Source organism: Acomys minous (assembly GCF_964271855.1).
Source record: "Acomys minous genome assembly, chromosome: 15".
In the NCBI taxonomy this organism is placed as follows: Eukaryota; Metazoa; Chordata; class Mammalia; order Rodentia; family Muridae; genus Acomys; species Acomys minous.
The window spans coordinates 8,138,737-8,159,436 of record NC_140497.1 but is presented as its reverse complement, the minus strand read 5'-3'; the positions used below and the strand labels follow the sequence as shown (position 1 = coordinate 8,159,436).

Below are 20,700 nucleotides of genomic sequence, written 5' to 3'. Positions count from 1 at the left end.
CCTGGGAGGCTTCTGTGCGCGCGTGCGCAGTGAGTGCAAGCCCCACCCACCCATCCTAGGCGCCTGTGGGCCCGTTATGGTACGTTTTGACCCGCCTTGTTGGCGCTGCCCAGGTCGTCTGGCGGAAACCGGTTGGTTAGCCACAGTCTCTGGACGTCCGCTCCGGACCTACAGACCGCCCTGGCGCCAGGCTAGTACTTGCAAGGACACCCACTGGTACACACTCAACATCCATCACCTTTCTGTCCCATTTTCCAGCCTGCCCAGCTGGGCAGCTGTGAATACTAGAGCCTGGTTTGGCCTGCCCCAATCTCCTACATGGCAGTGTCTTCTTGCACGTAGCCCTAGGGCTCAAAGAAAGTCTTGCTGACCTGCCGCTTAGAATATGTTTCGGTTCCTAGGGATCTGGGAAAGCCTTAGAAAAGCAGTGTCAACAGGTGGAATGTTTTCCAAATAGGTAGCATGCGGGAAGAAAGGGGGAAAATGGGCCACTGCAGGTTAGAGGGGCTGCTAGCTAGAGTCTCTCAGTCAGCACTTGCTGCCCAGGAGTGTTGCTAGCAAAGGTATCACCTACCTGGGCGCCCTCTGATAGCAAAGCAGACCGGTTCTTACCTGAGTAAACAAATCCAAAATATTTTAAAGTGCCAGGTGTGAGGTAAGCAAACATACATGATCAGTTTTAGTCTTTTACATTTTTAAATGACATGGGTATTCATATTTGGAAATACGTGAATAATTTCTGATGTGCTTATTCTAATAATGTTTTTTCATTGTACCCTTTAAAAATAATAGATCTATTATGGGTGGAAGTCAGCATTTTTCTGTCCATCCATGCATCTAATTTAGACATGTGGCTCTGGCTTCTAAACCATGCCCAGTGGCTCTGTGTTTTTGTTTGTTGAACTTGTGGAGGTGTGCTTGCAAGCAAAGGATAGCCATAATTCGGATTGTATGAAGTTTCTATTGGTGTTACCAAGCCAAGCTACTACCAGAACAGAGGCAATAAAATATAGCTGCTCAACTTCCAGTAGGGCTTATGCGCTTAATACTCCTAGTGTAGGTTATACCCAGCCTACCACAAACACTCAGGGCATATATAAGGCTGTGAGGAGGCAAATTTTTCTAACAAGGTCTGTTTTAAATTGAGTTTAGAGCCAGTGAGATGTCTCAGCTGGTAACGGTGCTTCCTTTGCAAGCCTGGTGACCTGAGGTCAACCCTGCTGGAAGGAGAGCACTGACTCCACAGTTGTCCTTCGTGGCCCATGTTCACAACACACACACACACACACACACACAGAGAGAGACAGAGAGACAGAGACAGAGAGAGACACAGGGACAGAGAGAATGATAAAAAGGAAATTTAAAAGTTATTTTTAAGGATTAATTTAACATAATTATTTTAAAGATTTATTTATTATGTATACAATGTTGTATCTGCGTATACACCTGAAATTGCATCCACATCGTTCCTCCACCGCCCCTTTTTTTTTTTTTTTTTTTTGGTTTTTCAAAACAGGGTTTCTCTCTGTATCCTTGACTGTCCTGGATTCACTTTGCAGACCAGGCTGGCCTCGAACTTACAGCAATCTGCCTACCTCTGCCTCCTGAGTGCTGGGATTAAAGGCGTGCGCCACCATGCCCGGCTCCAAGTTGTTCCTTTTAAAAGAATTTTACCAAGTGTATTAAGAAGAGTCAAGTAATTGCAGGAACTCATAAAAAAAAAGCCCATGAAGTAACACTGGAAATTCACAAATATGAGAAACCGCAAAACAATAGAAGCCCACGGTAGCAGGTGTAATGTACTCACCCTAGCAGGAATGGCCTAAGAAACCACAAGGCCCTTAGAGTCCAGAGAACCACCGTGTACTGGTGTACCTTGATGTTCATGCCTCCCCAGCTTGGTGTGGTGGTAGTGGTGGTAGTCTGTGTGTCCTGAGGTGAGTTCACACCTACCTTTCTTAGCCTTTTGTCTAGTACACCAATAGGTGTACATCCTTGCCCTTGGGGGTTGTATCCCCTGGGCTCAAAGAATAGCTTTTTTTGAGTCTCTTGTCTGGACTTTGGAGAATACCGTATTTAATGGAGTCTTTACTCAACATGTAAAGGCTGCTTCTGTCCACATAGCATTAATGCTAAGGCAAGAAGGAAACCTCTAACACGACCATGACACCTTCACAGGAGCCCGGGAGGCTCACAGTCCGTGTGCCCCACGCTGAGGTTTTTGAGAGACTCATAGCTAATGATACCAACTTGAAACCCCATCCAAAACAACATCCCTGCTCCTGACAGGCCAGGAACAAGTCTGGATTTCAAGGTCACATCGAACATGGTATCAGTGTGCACTTGTACTTACGATTATTTCCATGGTGATGTGCCTATCTTGGTACTTGTCACTTTGAGATACAAGCAATAAGATAAGGAGCAGAGGATACTTTGAACTGGAAGGGACCAATGGAGCCTTTGACAAACTGATGGAGCCCAGACCTTGGGGCAGATAAAGCTCCTGGCTCAGTGAACTACATGTGAGAACAGGAAGAACAGCAGGCTTCTCAGAACTAGAGTGTGGACTTCAACTACAGCCTTCTTTCCTTCATATACCAGACAGGTTCTGTCCCCGTGGCTGTAGGCCCTAGACTCCTAGTGCCTGCTCCTGTCCTCCAGCACTACTTGGTACCCTAGGTGGGGCTTTGTGGATATGGTTAATGCTTTTTTTTTTAATGAGGCCAGAACTTTATTTGGTGCATATAAGGTCTAAGTTCAGTATGTATGAAAAATGACACCAAGAGGAAGACAGCATTCCTGGTGCCCAGCCTTCCACATCTAGTCCCCAGACCCCTCTGTGAGTATTTCAAGCCACCTCCTGGGCACAGGTGAAGCAAAGAGCAGTAAGAAGTCTAACAGTTTCATCTCTTTATTTTTACCCCAAATGTAAACCCCAGCTCATATAAGTAACACACTCCAGCAGCGACGGTATAATTAGTGAGGTCCAGTGCACAGGACTGATACCTGGCAGTGTGTGACATCTCCGTTAGAGTGTGCTACTCTAGAACCCGTTCACTCTGACAAACTAAAGCAACTTTACGCCAACCCTCCCCCCCCCCCAAAAAAAACCAGGTGCATGTTTTATACATATAGAAAAAATTTAAGGCAAGCCAATTTGGAGAACTTAGTTCAGTTTAGATGCTATTGACCTATATCAGGCTGTGCCCTGCTCCAAGTTTCTCTATAATATATATATAAACAAAAACAAAAACCTGAGAGATTTCATTTCACAAAGAGCCTCTGACTCCATGTGAGGAAGGAGACTGTACACCTGAGGACACAGGTAACAACAGCATCTGTCCAGGACCACCCAGGCATCAGAGACTGACAAATTACTTTTTAGGAGTAAAAAGAATTCTACTCTATAAACTTATCAAGGTGCACTGAGACTGTGAGACACATGGGCACATTAAAGTTGCATCAGGAAAGTTAGGTGCAGGACCTTATTGGACACATCAGATGGAAAAAATGGGGTAACTCCCTCGCTGGACCTCATGAAGAGTGGACACCCAGCACTATGATAGCAATGGTCCTGGCCTGTGCAATTCACGACTGTCTTTTAAGTATCTCTGGAGTGTCAGCTCTTCTTGGACCCTGATATTGATATGGCCCTATTCAACTGCTGTCTGCCTGTCTTCCTATTATCCTGTCTGGACATCCATCTGTCTGTCTGCTCATTTATTTGTCCCAAGTCCTTCCCTTTGTTTTGTTTGTTTGTTTGTTTGGTTTTGGTTTTGGTTTTATTTTGTTTTGTTTTTTTTAGTTTTTCCGAGATAGGGTTTCTCTGTGTAGCCCTGGCTGTCCTGGACCCGCCTTGTAGACCAGGCTGGCCTCGAACTCACAGTGATCCGCCTGCCTCTGCCTCCCGAGTGCTGGGATTAAAGGCGTGCGCCACATTCCCTTTGATCTCTGCAGATGGAGTCAACCTTGCAGCAGCTTCTTCTCTGTGCCTGCCTGCTGGAGATTATTTTATTATCAAGACTCTATTCAACCTACTTTTGAACTCACTTGAAACATTACTGGAACCCTCTTAACCTTTTGCACACATTGTGTAAAACACACACACATACACACATACATACACACATACACATACATACACATGCATATACAGATACATTTGCTGTGTGACATATGACATGAGAGTTACCATTAAGAGTGGAATAAAAAAAACATGTGTTAGTGTTGAAAACCAGGTTGCCAAGGGGAGCAGGATTGACTATTGAACTGCTGCCATTGACGCTGCTGTACCTTGTCGAGTAATGTTATCTGAAGATTTCCAACATTGCTGAAAGGAAGAAGGGCGTTTGTCTCTGTCTCTGACTGGCACACCCACAAGGGGAGCATGAAATGACTGTTGCTGCTGTGTGCCTGGTGTGCTTAGTGCGTCGTCTAACCCCATTTGCATATCTGCTTAGCTACTGATTGAGGTGGTAGTTCCCTGTAGCCAAGAGGAAGTAGACTTATCTGCCAAGATTTAGCTAAGTCTTCCATTTCTCGGTTTTTATTCCCACATGATTATGACAAGCCATATTCACTCATGTTGAGGGAACCTGGTTAAGGAAAGAAAATGAGTCTGACTGGGTCTGCTCAGGGCACTGATGTTACAATGTACTTCGTTCCCTATCCATCTTAGAGGGAGCCGTGAGAGCAGAGAGGCCGTAACTTAGGCCTGCAATTCACCTTAGAATGGGCAGCGGATACACATACATGAGATCATCTGTAAATACACCTGTGATGGTATGAAAAGACAAAGAAATGGGAGGAGAAAATCGGATTTTCTGCAGCTGAACTCTAGATGGGCATTCCTTGATGACAGGGGTTCACCCTAGCACCGGGAAGGGACTCAGTGGAAATGCCGAGCCTCACGGCTGAAGAGAACGAGGAAGCTTTGGTAGGAGATTGGACCTGGGCTCCATGTGTGGGGTGAGCCCGAGCAGCTCAGCCCTGGGCATTGGTTTGCTTCCTCGTGTTGACTTGCTCCATCTGGGAAGTTGTAGGAATGCAAAATTACCCCCTTTTGTTGCCTTTCATTTCCCTAAGGATTCCACTTCTCACAGCAGTGTGGCTTCTCCATGATAGGAAGCAGAGAGAAGAAAAAAAAAAATAGGAAGACAGATATTCCCACATATTATCTTGCCTACTAAAAAAAATTGCACAGGTAGAATATATTCAGCTGCTATTATGCCTCAAAGGTCCACAGAGGAAACAGCACATATTTTTTTTAATCTAGAGAAAATATAAAAAAAAATACTTTGTATAGATGTTTCTTCTTTGACTGAGGAGCAATTGAGCTGTTAGAGCCAAGGCACTTTGAAAGGGCATTTATAGGAAGGAATCACAGCTTGCTGCAACTCCTGCTATTACAAGTGCCATGTCTTCCTGCATTGCTACCTATTATCCTGTCACAGAGGAAACTCAGAAGCAGGCTGTACAGGCTCTGAAGGTGGAAAGCTGTGTGTCCCGTGGAAGGTGGCACGGAACGGTTCTTTCTTTTCTCTTTGTCCCCTTTAAGTTTTGTTCTTAAAGCGAAGACGAAGTTTCCCTAGGCTGTCTGTTCTCAGTGTAGCCCCTCTCGCCTTAGACTCCAGTGTGCTAGGACTTCAGGTGTGCACTGTTGCGCCTAGCTCATACCTGTCTCTTTTTAAGCCCATAAACTTTGTTCCAATGTCTGAGCTTTCAACTAAGATATAAAGAAACAAACAATCAAAAGGGGCCGGAGAGATTCACATTGGTCGCAAAGAATGGAAATTCCGTTCCCAGCACCCACCTCAGCCAGTGCACCATTACCTAAAAACGCAGCTCCAGGGATCCAGAGTCCTCTGCGGGCAGCTGCACTCAGGTGAACAGACCCCAAACAGACATGCGTACACACACACACACACACACACACTCATACATACACACATACACACCCTCACACACACACACACACTCATACATACACACATACACACGCTCACATACACACACTCATACATACACATACACACACACACACTCATACATACACACATACACATGCTCACACACACACTCATACATACACATATACACATGCTCACACACACACACACACTCATACATACACACACACACTCATACACACTCTTACACATACTCATATTTACACTTACACACATACATGCTCACACATACACACACACATACACACACACACATGCACATGCTCACATTCACACAAGGAGAGACAGATATAGAAACAATTAAAAATCTAAACAAGGAAAACAGGGCATGGAAGATGGCTCATCTGGGGGAAAGTTGACCCTCGTCCCTCCCATCATCTGAGGGGTTAGAGGTAAAGGTGGTTTCTGAGGCTGCCCACAGTTGATGGGGTCAGCATAGGCTAATGCACAGCTAGGAAGGACTCCATTGCAGTCTTTCATTTCACACTTAGGGGGTCACTTCACACTTGGAGGGGGGGCATGTGATTAAGCAACCAGTGCTGGGAGTGAATAGGTTCCCTCTAAGAGTTATCCGGTTCTCAGCGCCAGTACACACCAAGGACAAAAGCACCGTGCTTTGGAGACTGCACTAGCTAATCTCCTCAGCGCTGTGACAAGACATCCGACAAGGAAGGAAGGGTTGTTTGGATCATAGTATAAGAGGGAATCATGGTCCATGATGATGGGGGGAACCATGGAGGCAGGCATGTGAAGCAGGTCACATTGTGTCTACGGTTAGGAAGTGGAGACAGAACTGCCCGTGCTCAGCTTCTTCCCCCTTATTATTTAGGCTAGAACCACAGCCATGAAGTGGTGATGCCTACATTCAGAGTGTGTCTTCCCTCCTGAATTAAACCTTTCTGGGGAAGCCCTTCTAGATGCACCCAGAGAGGTGACTCTAAATATAACCAAACTGACAAGGCAGATTGACCAGCACAGTTAGACTCTGTGCACATTGTGTGTAGGACAGATTTGTTTGACCTCGGTCAACAACATTAGTTTCCAGAGCAAAGAAGTGTACTTCCAGCAGATGCTGGACATAACACCCTGCTCGCTGGCTTAGGCAACCAAACATCACCAGTCCCCGTGTGCCGACCCACAGTGAACTTCCAAAAAGCCTTCCATTGTGGAAGCGGGAAAGTGGTCGTGTGCTCTGGGTAGTGTTTTTATTGAGAAAGATGGAAGATTTCTAATGACAGAGTGATGTCAAAACATTCTGCCAGTCCTCCAACTCTGGCCCAGATGTTCTATCTGGTGACTTTGGCTTTGTTGTCACCTGTGTCCTTCTACCTTCCCTAAAAGGAGGTGAACACAGCTCAGTGAAATTACTCATGCTTAGGCCAGTGAGTACTATGTCTTGACCATAGTACTAGTGGATGTGTGAACAATGGGCGGCTCCTTATTCTGTCAAATGGAATACAAAGGGATCTAGGCCACACACTGAACTTGGCCTTTTTAGGCATAGCAGAGACCTAGCACAGTGATTGGAGGGAGAGGGCACATGCCAAGGACACTGTTGAGAGCCTGCGACAGTTCCCTGTTGCCACTGAGTAAAGGTGGGTGAATTTGCTTACGGTTCCTTGTGTGCCTAGTGTGAACTTTGGTTCACTTTTAGGGCCCTCACCTGGGCAATGTGCAGAATATGTCACCAGAGATTTAATCTAGGGCCAGAAGGGAGATCTCTGTACCCTCCACACAGGCTCCATATAAGGAAGGCAGCTGCCCTGGAGCTACGGTGAGGGTCAGGACAGCATCCACCCTCCTCCTGTGTCAGCAGAATGCACCCCTGAGGTTACCTTCCACCTATCCCAGATAGTGGCCTTCTATGTGCTGCTCAGCTCCTGCTTCCGGAAGGAGGAAATGAGATAGGGGTGAGAGTTCTTCCCTTAAGTGCCTTAGACTTTGGCCAAAGCTGTCTGTTAGGTCCTGCTGAACAAGTCCTGTGGAAAGTGGCCCTAGTTAAGAACGAAGTCTGGTGCCTTTGAGGAAGTTCCTCCCTCTTCATGGGCTGTGAGGGGACTTTCCTTCTATTTACCACAGAATGGTCGAGGGTCAGAAGGAGGAGTCAGAGAGCCCTCTACGAAAATGCGTAAGTAGTTCAGTAATGTTTTAAAAGTTTTTGTTTTATTCACCATAAACACATCTTAGCACACTTAACACGGAAGCTTTATGTAGGTAGAAAAAAATATATAGGTGTGCTCTTTCCTTAACCAGCTAGGAAAACGGAAATTCTTAGCACTGTCCCACAAAAGGAGCAGCATTGGGCTGACATTTGGATTGAGGTGTGGGTTCAACCAAAATCGATGCCAGAGCACCTTTCCATCAGAGTGAGCCGCAGAGCGTGTCATAGCCCTATGATTGCCAGCGTCAGCTACAGATGGCCGGTTTAAGGGTGGCCGCTCTTCTCAAACTGCTCAGAGCACTTTCCCACAGCACTAGTCTCTAGGAATTGTGCTTCCAGAAACCATTAGATCTCTTAGAAGCTGCAGCACAGAGAGGACTGTATGATACATTCCTAGATGGCAGACCCCCATGTGAACAAACCAACAATGTACCCTGGCAGAGGGACAACCGGCTCTGCCCTCCTCACTCGACTGTGGTACCACTTCTGCTTCCTCCCTGAAGCTCAGAGGTAGCAGGTTCGAGTATGTCTCTGGGGATTACAATACTTACACTTTGTCTATATTCTTGGAGAAAAACAATAACATATATTTTATAGTTAACAACTTTTTAAGTTGAATGCTACTGTGTTGGACATTACTCAGAAACGTGCTCACAGTTGGCTGTCTGGAGATCAGCAAATGCTAGGTGTCTCTTCATAGTTGAACCTATTGTCTCATGTTCAAATCAGTATGGTCATGTAATAATGATAGCAACTCGGGGAGGAAAAGGAGTCCATTGAGTGTATGTTGTCGGCTTCCTGTGGCTGTGTAAGAGCCCTAGCGAAGTTCATGGCTAACAGCGGCATGTCTGTTACCTGCAGTTCTGGGGCGGGAAGACTGTGGTTCCTGGAGTGATGTTAGTCCATCTGTGCTGTGTCACGGAGGAGCCTAACACGAGTGTGTTCAATGTTCAGAGGCATCCGTGGCCCTTCTTCCTTCAAGGCCGAGCACCTGAATCTTTCCATCTGGCCTTTTCTTCACTGTGCTGCAAAGCCACATTGGGCCCGTTTTCTCCTCCTCATTCCCTGTCTATCAGATGACCTCTCCATCAGTTTCACAACACAGATGCCAACCACTGTTCTCAGCCAGAACTAAAATTCCTGAGGAAAGGGGTGGGGAGTGCGTTGAGTTTGTGTCTTTAGAAAGCATGCCAATGTGGTTTCTATAAAATGCCCTGTAATAAACATTTTGAGAAGGCATGGCTCAAGGGAACAGACAGAAGAGATGTGGATGAAGGGAACTTTGCTCTTACCCAAGCTCCAGTGTGAAAACGCAGCAAACCAAACAGCTTCACATCACCTCCCCTTGGCTACCAGTGGCATGCAGACACTGCTTTATAATCACTGACTGTAGTTTAAGGCCACTTCAAGGGAATTAACTGGGTGTAATGATCCAATACTCTGCTGCTTTAAAGCACAGGTTCTCAACCTGTGGATTGTGAGCCCTTTGGGGGGGAATCCCATATCAGATCTCCTTCATATCAGATATTTACAGTATGATTCATAACACATAGCATAGAAAAATTACAGTTATGAAGCAGGAATGAAATAATCTTATGGCGGGGGGCGGGGTCACCACAACATGAGGAACTGTGTCAATGGGTGGAAGCGTTAGGAGAGTTGAGAATCGCTGCTTTAAAGGCAGGAAGAGCTAGTACGGCTGCTTAGAGAAGGGAACGTATGGAGTCCCTCTCCAGGAAAGAATGAGCACGCCAGGCCGTTGCCCCGTCCTCGGCTCTCACAAACCCTGAGGACGGAGACACTCGGACTGTACCACAATCAGCACCTCCACTTTATTGGAAAGGCATATGGGAGGAATGTCTGCAATTAGACATTGCAGATCAGACATAAACACGGCAGCACTAAAAGTGGCATTCCACCCAATGGACCAGCTGCCGAAGCGGCAGGTAACCAACTATTGTGACATTCAGAGAGCTAGCCTTGAGAACAATGCACAGCACATTAGAAGAGAGGCTTAATCTCTCAGGGAACAATAGCCCCTCACTTTTGACAGACAATCATTACATGAACAGGCGAGAGTAGAAAATTAACCAGTGCACTCACCCTCCCTTTGAAATGTGCTTTCTGTGGTCTGAGAGTTGCTGCTTAGTAAAGCTTGTTGCCTGCTGTTGAATTATTTATTTGCCGTTTAAATGATCCAATATGGAAGAGCAAAGCATAGTCAGTTTTTGTCATAAATTGTCAAGTAGCTAGAATGTAATGTGTCAGGGTAAAAATACGACAAGAAATTAAATAGAATGTTTCATTTTTAAGTCAAAATACCTTGAGTTCGTTTAGGAACAGCCTACAATGAACAGGAAACACTGGCCACCTACTGGCTACTTGCTAAACTGGCTATGCTAACTCAAAGTAGGCTAGCCCACTTACCCTCCTCCCCATCAAGACTGAAGATTTAGAGTAAAATATTGTCACCAGCCAAGCTTGCCTGCAGATGGGACAATGCCATATGCCCACATCCTTTAAACTAAGCAGTATGTAGCATGCAGATATAAACTCATGCACAGTGGTTGTTGAGAGTGGATAACTTGAGTGATAGAGGAAAAGGTAAGACCCAGATGATATGTAAGCTCATACCTCCCTCATTATTCAGTCAGTGAGGAAAAAGAAGGGACCGTGTTACTGTTATAAAAAACAGATCTCTGTGCTCAATTGGTGTGCCCACCATTGTGGTCTGATGCCTAATTTACAAAGTTGGAAACTAAGCTTCTGAGTCTCCAGGGTCTTTTTATGGGGTATGGGGAGGGGCCCTTGATGCCAATGACACTTAGGAGTGAGTACTAAGCTGAGGATCTAAATTCAGTGGGCATTTTGTGGAGGAATGTCTTGAGTGGATGTAACAACTGTCAACAAAACAAAAACCAACAACAACAAAAAAGGGAGTTTGCTAGTGAGCTGCAGAGGAGCTCCCAGGGCAGCCCAGAGCCATGTGGTATAGATCCATTTATACAAATGTATATTTTGTCCATGGGCTCCTATGCCCCTCCCTTACATGTTAGCTGCTTGTTTGATGAAGCCAGGTAAAATAAGGGTGCCTAGTCCAGCTCTGGAATCTGGATTGTTCTATAAATTAAGCGTGGCATTTCAGTGAGTTAATGTAAGGGTTGGGGTTAGTATTCAATTATTTAGAGTATTATTAGTCTTAGAGTAGGTAGTATTAGGTTTATGTTATTGTAAGGGTTATGGGTTAGGGTTTAGTCAGGTCTAGAGGGTAAAGGATTTTAAATATACACATGTACACTGACATAAATTACACATTCACACTACATAAATATATATAAGTAAATACAAATACATACATGTACACTGACATAGATGCACACATGCACACATACAGAAATAAAGTAAACACAAAACTCACGAGAAGAAAGGAGAGAGAAACCACTTAAGGGGCAAAGCAGAGAGAGAGGGGACGGTCTTACTGAGAGACGGTGAACGAGAGGACAAGCTCCACACAGGGAAAGACAGGACCAGAGAACGAGAAAGAGGCAGATTAAGAAAAGATTGCTGGAGTTAGTTTGAGGCCAAGCAGAGCAATTTAGAGGCCAAGAGAGAAGCCAGATTAAATAAATCAGCTGGGAGAAGAGTTTGAGATAGAACAGTTGAGCTGAACCAGCCAGCCCAGAGCTCAGTAAGAACAAGACAGGGTGAGCTTATTCTGTAGTAAGTCTCAGAGGCTGAAAACATTCTAGGCCTAGGTGAGTTGTACAGTGGCTAGAAGCTTCCAGGACTAGGTCTGTGAGGCAGTAAGCCTTCCAGACAACAGTTGAAATAGGTGAATAAATGTTCCTTTTACAGTCCTGGACTCACTCTGTAGACCAGACTGGCCTCAAACTCACAGAGATCTACCTGCCTCTGCCTCCCAGAATGCCGGGATTACAGGTGACTTGAGGAGCAAGGAACCCATCCTTCCTGGTATTCATGCTTTGATCTAGTTTGTTGTTAGAGTTTAGGCAGTGCTGGGGGAGGGAAGTCAGTAAAGACTGCCTTTATAGCTGTGCTACACACACACACACACGCACACACACACACACACACACACACTCCATCTGCAGCTAGCTGCTGATTTATGTTTCTGAGTATCTTCATCAGGGTTTCTATTGCTGCAACGAAGCACCAAGACCAGAAAGCAAGTGGAGTAGGAAGGGGTTTATTTGGTTTACATTTCCTTATCTCAGCTCATCGTCAAAGGAAGTCAGGACAGAAACTCACAAGGGCAGGAACCTGGAGGCAGAGGCTGATGCAGAGGGGCACTGCTTACTGGCTTGCTCCCCCATGGCTTGCTGACTGCTTTCTTACAGAAGCCAGGACACCAGCCCAGGGATGTCACCACCCACAGCAGGCTGGGCCCCTTCCCCATTGATCACTAACTGAGGAAATGCCCTGCCGCTGGATCGCATGGAGGCATTTCCTCCAGGCTCCCTCCTCTCTGATGACGCTAGCTTGTGTCAAGTTGACACAAAACCAGCCAGTACACTAAGGCGAACGGGGAAATAACCAGATTGTAGACTGTAAGACTTTGCCCACTGAAAGACCGAGATATGGTCAGCCTCTACTGCCCACCTGTTATCGAACCCGGGAGTCACATCACGTTGTTTTGATGGCTTATCCTGGTTCCTAATAGATTGGCTTTAAAGACGATCATTAAATCAAAGCGGCAAGTCTCAAAGCTGCTGCGGTATTTTACTGGTTATTGGATGCTGTGGCCTGCAATCTGGAAAACCCTGTGATGGAGTAGAGTGAAAAGTGATGGCGCAGCAGTGGCTTTGACTGTGTTGACGGCTGGGCTTTATAATGCTCTCTGGGCATTTCATACTGCAATGGGAAAGCCCAGTGTGGGTGGGAGGACAAAGTGTCCAGTTCGGCTCGGCTCTAAATCAGGGCTTGGGAGCCAGGGGGGTCCCAACCCAAGGCAGGTGGGAGTGTCGTCCGGCGCCGCTGCCCCTGCGCCGCCCCGCCCCCTCGGTCGCAGCTCCTCGCCGATTGGCCCCTCCGCGGCCTGTCGGCCGTCACGTGCCGCAGCGTCCGGGGCGCCTTAGCTGTGGGCGGCGGGGCGGGCATGGACCCTCTGGCAGCCACCGGTCAGGGGCCGGGCGAGCCATGTACCGGGGAGGCCCCCAGCGCAGAGGTGAGCGCCACGGGGTGGGGGACGCGGGCGCCCGCGACCACCCGGGCTGGAAGCTGCGGGGCTCACGCGCTGCGGAGAGGCGGCTCACCCGGGAAACGCCGGGGCCGCGCGAGCACGCGTACAGCCTGGCCGGTAACGGTGGGCGCGGGGACGCGCGCGGACCCGAGCCCTAGGTTGTAGCTGGCGCTGGAGGGAGAAGAAAACCAGGGCTGTTCGAGAGCCTCTGCGGTGGTGAATGGAAGGAGGGTGGAGCTGGTGGCCCTGGGGCGGGGTTAGGAATCAGATTTGAGCAGCAAGGAAACTGCTTTTTCTTCTTCTTCTTCTTCTTCTTCTTCTTCTTCTTCTTCTTCTTCTTCTTCTTCTTCTTCTTCTTCTTCTTCTTCCTCCTTCTTCTTCTTCTTCTTCTTTTCTTCTTCTTCTTTTCTTCTTCTTCTTCCTCCTCCTCCTCCTCCTCCTCCTTCTTTTTTTTTTTAACCTTGAGAACCTCTGGCCTTTGGTGGGGATGTGCATCTGACCTTAGAGGCCAGATGTCTCCTGTGCTTTCCCCCATTGACACAGGTTTCCAGAAACTTGTTTTCAAGTGCATGCCACACAGCCTATTCCCTGACCTGCCCTTACTCAACGTGCACCTCTACAGTGAGCTTGACTGTTGGTATCCTATTTACCAGAAGCCACGCCTTGTGCCTGGCCCAACGCATATGCTAATTGGGTGTATAAATGGAATGCATACTTGAGCGTCAAAGATGGTACTTGAAGGACAGTAGCAATAGATTTACAAAGAAAATTACTTTTGCAAAGTAGGACAAGACTAATTTGGTCAGGGTGGAGCAGGAAAGGTTGTCCGTAGGTGAGTGGGTTAAGTGGCCAAGGCCTGGAGGTGCGAAAAGGCAGGGCAGGTGGCCTTGGAGCTGGGGCCCTGGAGCAGGCCTTTTACAAAAAGAGGACTGTGCTCTGCAAGTTGACCAAAGTGAGCGGCAATATGCATGGCATTGCCGTCTGTGAGGGCAGTGGAGGGCCCACGAAGGTTTTGCGTAGATTCTTTCTAAGACTGAGTAGGCTTAGGGAGATGGGGATGAGGTTTAAGTAAGAGGTCCAGCTCCTTGAGGGGCAGCAGTGGACTGTGGTTATTGCTGACCAGAGGACTTGAAATCGAGTCCTTTAAGGGCAGGCTGGACTAGATAACAAATGCTAATTAGGGTGAGTGCTAAGTACAGCTTAAGTGCAGGGTGAAGAGTCCCTTTAAGGCTGGAGAGACCTCAGGATGGTGGTCTTACAGAGTTTGGTTCAGTTCCCAGCAGCACAGCAGGTGGCCGACAGCCACACCATCGGCAGCCACTCCCTCTCCTGGGGATCCAGCACCACCTCCTGGCACATTCACACACGTAAAAAAATACATAAGTAAAAAGATGAATTGAGTCAAAGAAGTGCTACTTTCCTGTAATCTAACAGGTGGTTTTGTTATTGTTGTTGCCTTAATTTTTATTGTTTTTTGTTTTTTGTTGTTGGGTTTTTTTTTTGAGATGGGGTCTCACGTAGCCCAGGAGCTGAGCTCATTCTGTGGCCAAGATAACCCTGAGCTTCTCATCCTCCTGCCTCCACCTCCTAAATGCTGGCATCGCAGGTATGGCCCACCTTGCCTGGCTTTATGTAGTGCTGGGAAATCAGTCTGGGGCTTTGTGCACACTAGGCAAGCACTCTACCAACTGAGCCACATCTCCAACCCATATTAAATGTTTTCATAAATGTTTCCCAATCATAGTAACCCTGCAAGGTCAGAACAATCACTCTAGTTTCCAGAGGTCACACCCTGAGTGAATAACAAGGCTAAGACTGAAGTCCACCCAATCATCCAAGCTCTGGACATTACTGGTGTCCCTGGAGAGACAGTTTATGGGGAATAAAGTTCGGGCAACTTGTTTGTTTGTTTGTTTAAAGACAGGGTTTCTCTGTGTAGCTTTGGCTGTCCTGGGACTTGTTTTGTAGACCAGGCTGGCTTTGAACTCACAGTGATCCTGCCTTCTGGGTGCTGAAGTTCGGGAAACTTTGAAGTCATGGGGCATAAAATTATCTGGCGGGAAGTGGGGATTTAAGTATTCCTTTCAATGTTTAGGAACTGAAACTGGTCCCCATGCACACTGTGGAGACACTGGTACAAGGAGCTGTTAGACGCAGAATTGAGTAACCGACGAGGCAGAGATGTCCAGGGAAGTGGCAGGTGCGGCAGATAGCCATCAGTCTCAGCCAAGAAAAAGAGATGATGTTAGCGCACTTACAGTGGATAATTTAAGGGAAAGGGTTTGCACACAGACCTGAACTACAAGCCCTGAGTCCAGGGGCTGTCCCTTCTGACTCCAGGGCGTCTGAGCTTGGAGAAGTCCCAGTACCCAGACTTATGAAGAAGGCCCAGGGATGAGAGCAAAGCTGGCAGCTGGCAGTTGGCCACCGCAAGAAGGCATTCCCAGTGGTCCAAACGGGTGATGCCTGCAGACCTCGCTCTCTAGCCTTGCTGAATCCTCAGAAGCATGTGTAAACTCGGCAGTGTGAAGGGCCTGTTGGGAGGGTGGGCTCGGTGCTTCAAGGCAGTGATGTGTTGTGCATCCCCCAGTCCCTAGTAATTATTTCTTCTTCCGCAGGCTGGCTTTGCCACAGCTGACCTCTCTGGTCAGGAGACAGAGACTGTGATGGCCATGGATCGACTAGGCAAGTAGGCGGCATAGACTGGGGTGGCTCTTGGAGGAGATGGAGCGAGCACAGCACAGGCCCGTTGGCTGGCTGGCTTTTCTTGGTAGCCAGCCCTCTTTGGCCATTGTTTGAGCAGGACTCTTCACTTGGAAGCTTGGAGGAGGTACTGGACTTCCCGTGGACCAGACCTCCCCATTCCCTGGGAGGGACAGGGACAGTTTGAGGCAGAGCATAGAAAGTGTAACTAGGAAAAATTGTTCCAGATCCAGGTTCCATTTTCCATGCTTAGATGTCACTTACTTAGCCTTTCTTTGTCTTTAAAAGGGGGTTATAATACCTCCTAGGGTTTTGTGACAAGACATATAATGATCCTGCCCAATACACTAGCCACTATGTAACTCTAGTTAAATAAGAAATTCTGTTTCCTTTTTGCCAAGCTCCGTGAACACGTCATGGACTGCTCCATCCTGCAGGGATGTTCTCATGGACAGCGCTGGTCTAAGATCCAGCACAAAATGGGTGTAGTCACAGCCGCTGGCAGGTGCTAAGGACTCACTGTGTTTCAGACAGGGATCCATGTGTTTCCTTTTTTTTTTTTTTTCCTTTACCTAAGTAAACTCACAACAACCTGATAACTATTTTACTGATGAGAAACTTAAGGCACATAGTAAAGTCTTTAAAATGTGGCAAGAGATAGATGTTCTCCATTTACCCTTTAACTACATTAAACCACAGTTTGTACCATTCAGCTCAGCGACAGTGTTGCACAGCTATCACCACTAGTTCTAGAATATTTTCATGGCCCCAAAAGGAAATCCTGTACCCATGGATAAACACTCTCCAGTCTAGTTCTTGAGCCCCTAACTACCAGCCAGCTTTTCCCTACCCCCTAATGATTTATAAGAAAATGTGAACTCGCAGTAAATGAAATTATGCAATACATGGTCTCTTCTGTCTGGCTTCTTTGAATTCAGCACATTTCCAGGGTTCATTCGTGCAGCAGCCTGTGTGAGCACCCCTCACTCATGCAGCTGAACAATCCCACCAGCGGGCACACTGCACTCTGTTGAGCATTGGTCCACTGATGGCCTCTGGTGACTAGGATGGAGCTATAGTGAACATTCTTTTTTTTTTTTTTTTGTCTGAAATGATTTTAGTTCTTTTGGTATACAGTTGTAAGTTGAGTTGCTGGGGCGTGTGGTTACTCTGTGTTTAAGTTACTGAGGAATCAGTTATATAAATGTCAGCTCCGTGGCACATTTCATATTTGGCAGAGTAGATCTGAACTGTGTGTCTGCAGAGCCCGTGCTCTCAACTGTATTGTTCGTAGCTGTTAGGACAGTCTTAACACCACCTCTGTTTTCAGGCCCGATACTTACCTCAGATCTGGTATCCCCACAGCTCTCTGTGTTTTGGAGGTCTGTTGTCCGTCTGTGGCTTTTGCTCCATTACTGTGATGCTTCCCTGAATTGAGGAGGAAGAACGTGAGGGGCTGGCTGGGCCCTGCTCTGTTTCCCTTTGTACTTGCACTCACATCTGACAAGCTCTAAAAAGTGCAACACAGGCTTGAATAGTAGGAGTACAGTTTGCCAGAGGCCTTTGGGTTCATTGTGAACCACCTGAGAATGTAGCCTGCGCACAGCCCTCTGTTCTCAGTGGCCTTGTTTCAGACAAACATCTTATTGGAAAAAAAACGACCAACCCCATTTTCAAAATATAAACTTAATAGTCAAGGAAGTGCTCAATAACTAAAGAGCTATGTAGATTTTACTGCCCTCTTAGAAAAGGGCTACCAGAAATTTTCTAACCGTATGACCAGACCTCCTCCAGTTTTTATCAGTTTTTAAAACTTCCTTTTGTTGATAGCCAGTGGAGCTCAGAGCATCCCTAATGATATTCCTACCCGTGTGGAAGGCCCAAGTTCTGAAGAGGAAGGCTTTGCTGAGGAGGACGCTGATGGCGACCTGTATGCTTGGGAGCTGTCAGAAGGCCCACCCTGCACAGCCGTGCAGCCGGCTGCCGAGCTTTTTAAAGAGGACTGGGACTTGGAGCTGAAAGCGGACCAAGGGAATCCTTACGGTAGGTAGGGGGTGAGTGTGTGCAGGGTGCCGAGCCCTCCAGGCAGGCCACATGCACACGCCTAGCCTCGTCTTCCTTCCAGGGCTGGAATTGCTACTGCTTTTCTATATTAATAACAAATTCCACTGACTCCACTGCATGTTGATTTGTTTTAACAAGAAAACTCTTACAGTCTCTGTGCTGAGCACCTGCAGACAGAAGTGTTCTGTTGTCCACAGGTGTCCACTTCAGAGAACTTTGAGAAGAACCATTGTGCAGTTCAGAATGACCCATCTGCATTTCCTCAGGAAAGGGGGGGGGTTGTGTCTATTAAAATACTTGCAGGTTTCTTACCTCTAGACTTTTTGTCCTTGTGCAATCCAGTTTCACTTTTCCTGTTTCTTTTCATCTGTCTTCTGAAATTGTCTGCAGATGCCGATGACATCCAGGGGAGCATTTCTCAAGAGATTAAGCCTTGGGTGTGCTGTGCCCCACAAGGAGACATGATGTATGACCCCAGTTGGCACCATCCACCTCCGCTGATACCACATTATTCAAAGATGGTCTTTGAGACAGGACAGTTTGATGATGCCGAGGACTAAAAGTGTTGTTTTCTGCCGTGGGGGAGTTTTTGTGTCCTCCAGACCAAGAGTTGTTGCCTGTGTTTTAAGCGTGATATCCTTTCCAAGACCTGGCTCCTCAGGGGCGCCAGACAGGTGTTAACCAGGTCCCGCTGCCCTCACATGTTGTTGTTGTTGTTAACGGACTCCTTTGGGGTGTGTTGGCCTTTTTGTCTGTGTCAGAGTTGTGCTCTTTATAATAAAGGTAGGTGAAGAACAGCCCTGTGTGCTTTGTCCACACCTCCTCATGATGACCTGCTTCTGACCAAGGCCTTGCTCCTTCACCTGAGGTCCTTCTATTACACTTTAAGGATGGAACTACTTAGAGACTTAAACTACTCAGAGAGAAAAAGCACCTTGGCTTTGCTCCTGTGCATCTGGCACATCTTAGTGGGGATTGGAACTCAGGAGTTGCTGGTGACTCTGAGGCTTATTTCTATCTACCACCCTACTTGAAGGAAAGGCTAAACATTTACTTAGTTTTCAAGGAAGGGAGCCTGGAAACTAAATGGCATTTTAAACCAGCAATGATATAATCTTTAATTAGCTTTTAATAGCCTGTTTCCTTCCTTGGCTCTGTGTGTGTAATTGTAGCAGGGAGGCAGGGGTGGGGGGGGTGGGGGGAGTGGAGAGTCTGGGCAAAGTCACCTTTGCCTCTGACAGACGGAGGGGTTCTTACCCACCTCATGATTGAAGCTAAACCAAGAAAAAAAATTTCAGATCTAAAATACAACCAAATATCACAGCATTTAACTGAGCCTTAACCATTTTAATTGCTTCTCAGAGACCCCACAGGTGTGTGGACAAGGGAGCACTTGGGGGAGGGAAGGCAGCAGCCATATTGTCAAGGTTTTCCTGGAGAGAGAAAAGATACCTTCCCCTGTCTCTATTTCCAGATATATGTTATTCCTCTACTCTAAAATCATAGGTCTCTTGGCAAAATATCACATTTGTTTACATGTGCTTTATGAAACTTATTTAATACACAACAAATACACCTTTTCAAGAATTTTTGAGAAGCCAAGAATACTTGCTCTTGGCAAATATTTTAGAATTTTAAAATTTACAGCTGTTTCGTTTCTATAAATATTTATCACCATTTAAAAAAAATTTTAATTGAAAAGTAAATCATTCATATTACATCTCAATTGCTATCCCATCCCGTACATCTTCCCATTCCCCTTCCCTATGACTGACTGATGGGGACCTCTTCCCTTTGAATATGATGCTAGGGTATCAAATTTCTTCTTGGTAGTCTGCTATCCTTCCTCCAAGTGCCATCGGGCCTCCCCATCAAGGGGACATTGCCAAATATGGGACACCAGAGTTCGTGTGAAAGTCAGTTCCCAGTTTCCACTTAACTGTGGAGAATATCCTGTTCCTTGGCTAGGTCTGGGTACATTTTTTTAAATTTTAAAATAATTTTTATTCAGTTTTTATTTCATGTGCATTGGTACGTAGGTGTCAGATCCCTTAGAACTGGAGTTACAGACAGGTGTGAGCTGCCATGTGGGTGCTAGGCACTGAACCCAAGTCCTTCGGAAGAGCAGACAGGGCTCTTAACCACTGAGCCATCTCTCTAGCCCCTTATCAACACATTTTACATTTCACTTTTTAAAAGTTACTTTTATATTATCTGAAGAATTTAAGGTATTAAACAAGTACGGTCAATATCCTAAGTCCTTTCTTCGTCAAAGAGGAAGAAAAACTAGTCCCTGGGGCTGGAGAGATGAGTCAGCGCTTGAGAGCACTGACTGTTCTTGTAAAGGACCCAGGTTTAGTTCCCAGCACTTACATGGTGGCTCACAACCATTTGTAACTAGTCCCAGGGGAATCTGAGGCCCTTTTCTAATCTCATGGACACCAGGCATGAGTGCTATTCACATACTTACATGCTGGCTTGTTCACATAAAATAATAAATCTAAAAGAAAAAAAAATCACAGTATTTGAACTTTGGAAAATACAAAAAAGCAAATATAATACAGATGTACTAAGTCTATAGATGGTTACATTCCAACTATATT

General features: G+C 46.5%; 1 protein-coding gene across 6 annotated transcripts; it reads left to right on the top strand.

The window, feature by feature from the left end:
- Positions 1–61: 61 nt before the first annotated feature.
- Positions 62–18,894, top strand: COPRS (coordinator of PRMT5 and differentiation stimulator). Of its 6 annotated transcripts, none has more exons than XM_084760455.1 (4): positions 62–190; positions 15,949–16,015; positions 17,864–18,076; positions 18,488–18,894. In XM_084760455.1, exons 1-4 carry the CDS (start codon positions 77–79, stop codon positions 18,655–18,657), a joined length of 564 nt encoding a protein of 187 aa, XP_084616581.1. In that variant the 5' UTR covers positions 62–76; the 3' UTR covers positions 18,658–18,894. The 6 variants fall into 6 exon arrangements, with proteins under 6 accessions (XP_084616581.1, XP_084616579.1, XP_084616577.1 ...); XM_084760453.1 differs by having other exon boundaries at positions 67–190; positions 17,912–18,076; XM_084760451.1 differs by having other exon boundaries at positions 67–190; positions 15,949–16,019; positions 17,868–18,076.
- The last annotated feature ends 1,806 nt before the right edge of the window (positions 18,895–20,700 follow it).

Excerpts from the sequence above, each read along its gene's own strand:
- COPRS (XM_084760455.1), top strand. The coding sequence starts at position 77 with ATGGTACGTTTTGACCCGCCTTGTTGGCGCTGCCCAGGTCGTCTGGCG. Across the intron at positions 16,016-17,863 it reads GATGGCCATGGATCGACTAG|CCAGTGGAGCTCAGAGCATC; the intron begins GCAAGTAGGCGG and ends TTTTGTTGATAG. Across the intron at positions 18,077-18,487 it reads GGACCAAGGGAATCCTTACG|ATGCCGATGACATCCAGGGG; the intron begins GTAGGTAGGGGG and ends AATTGTCTGCAG.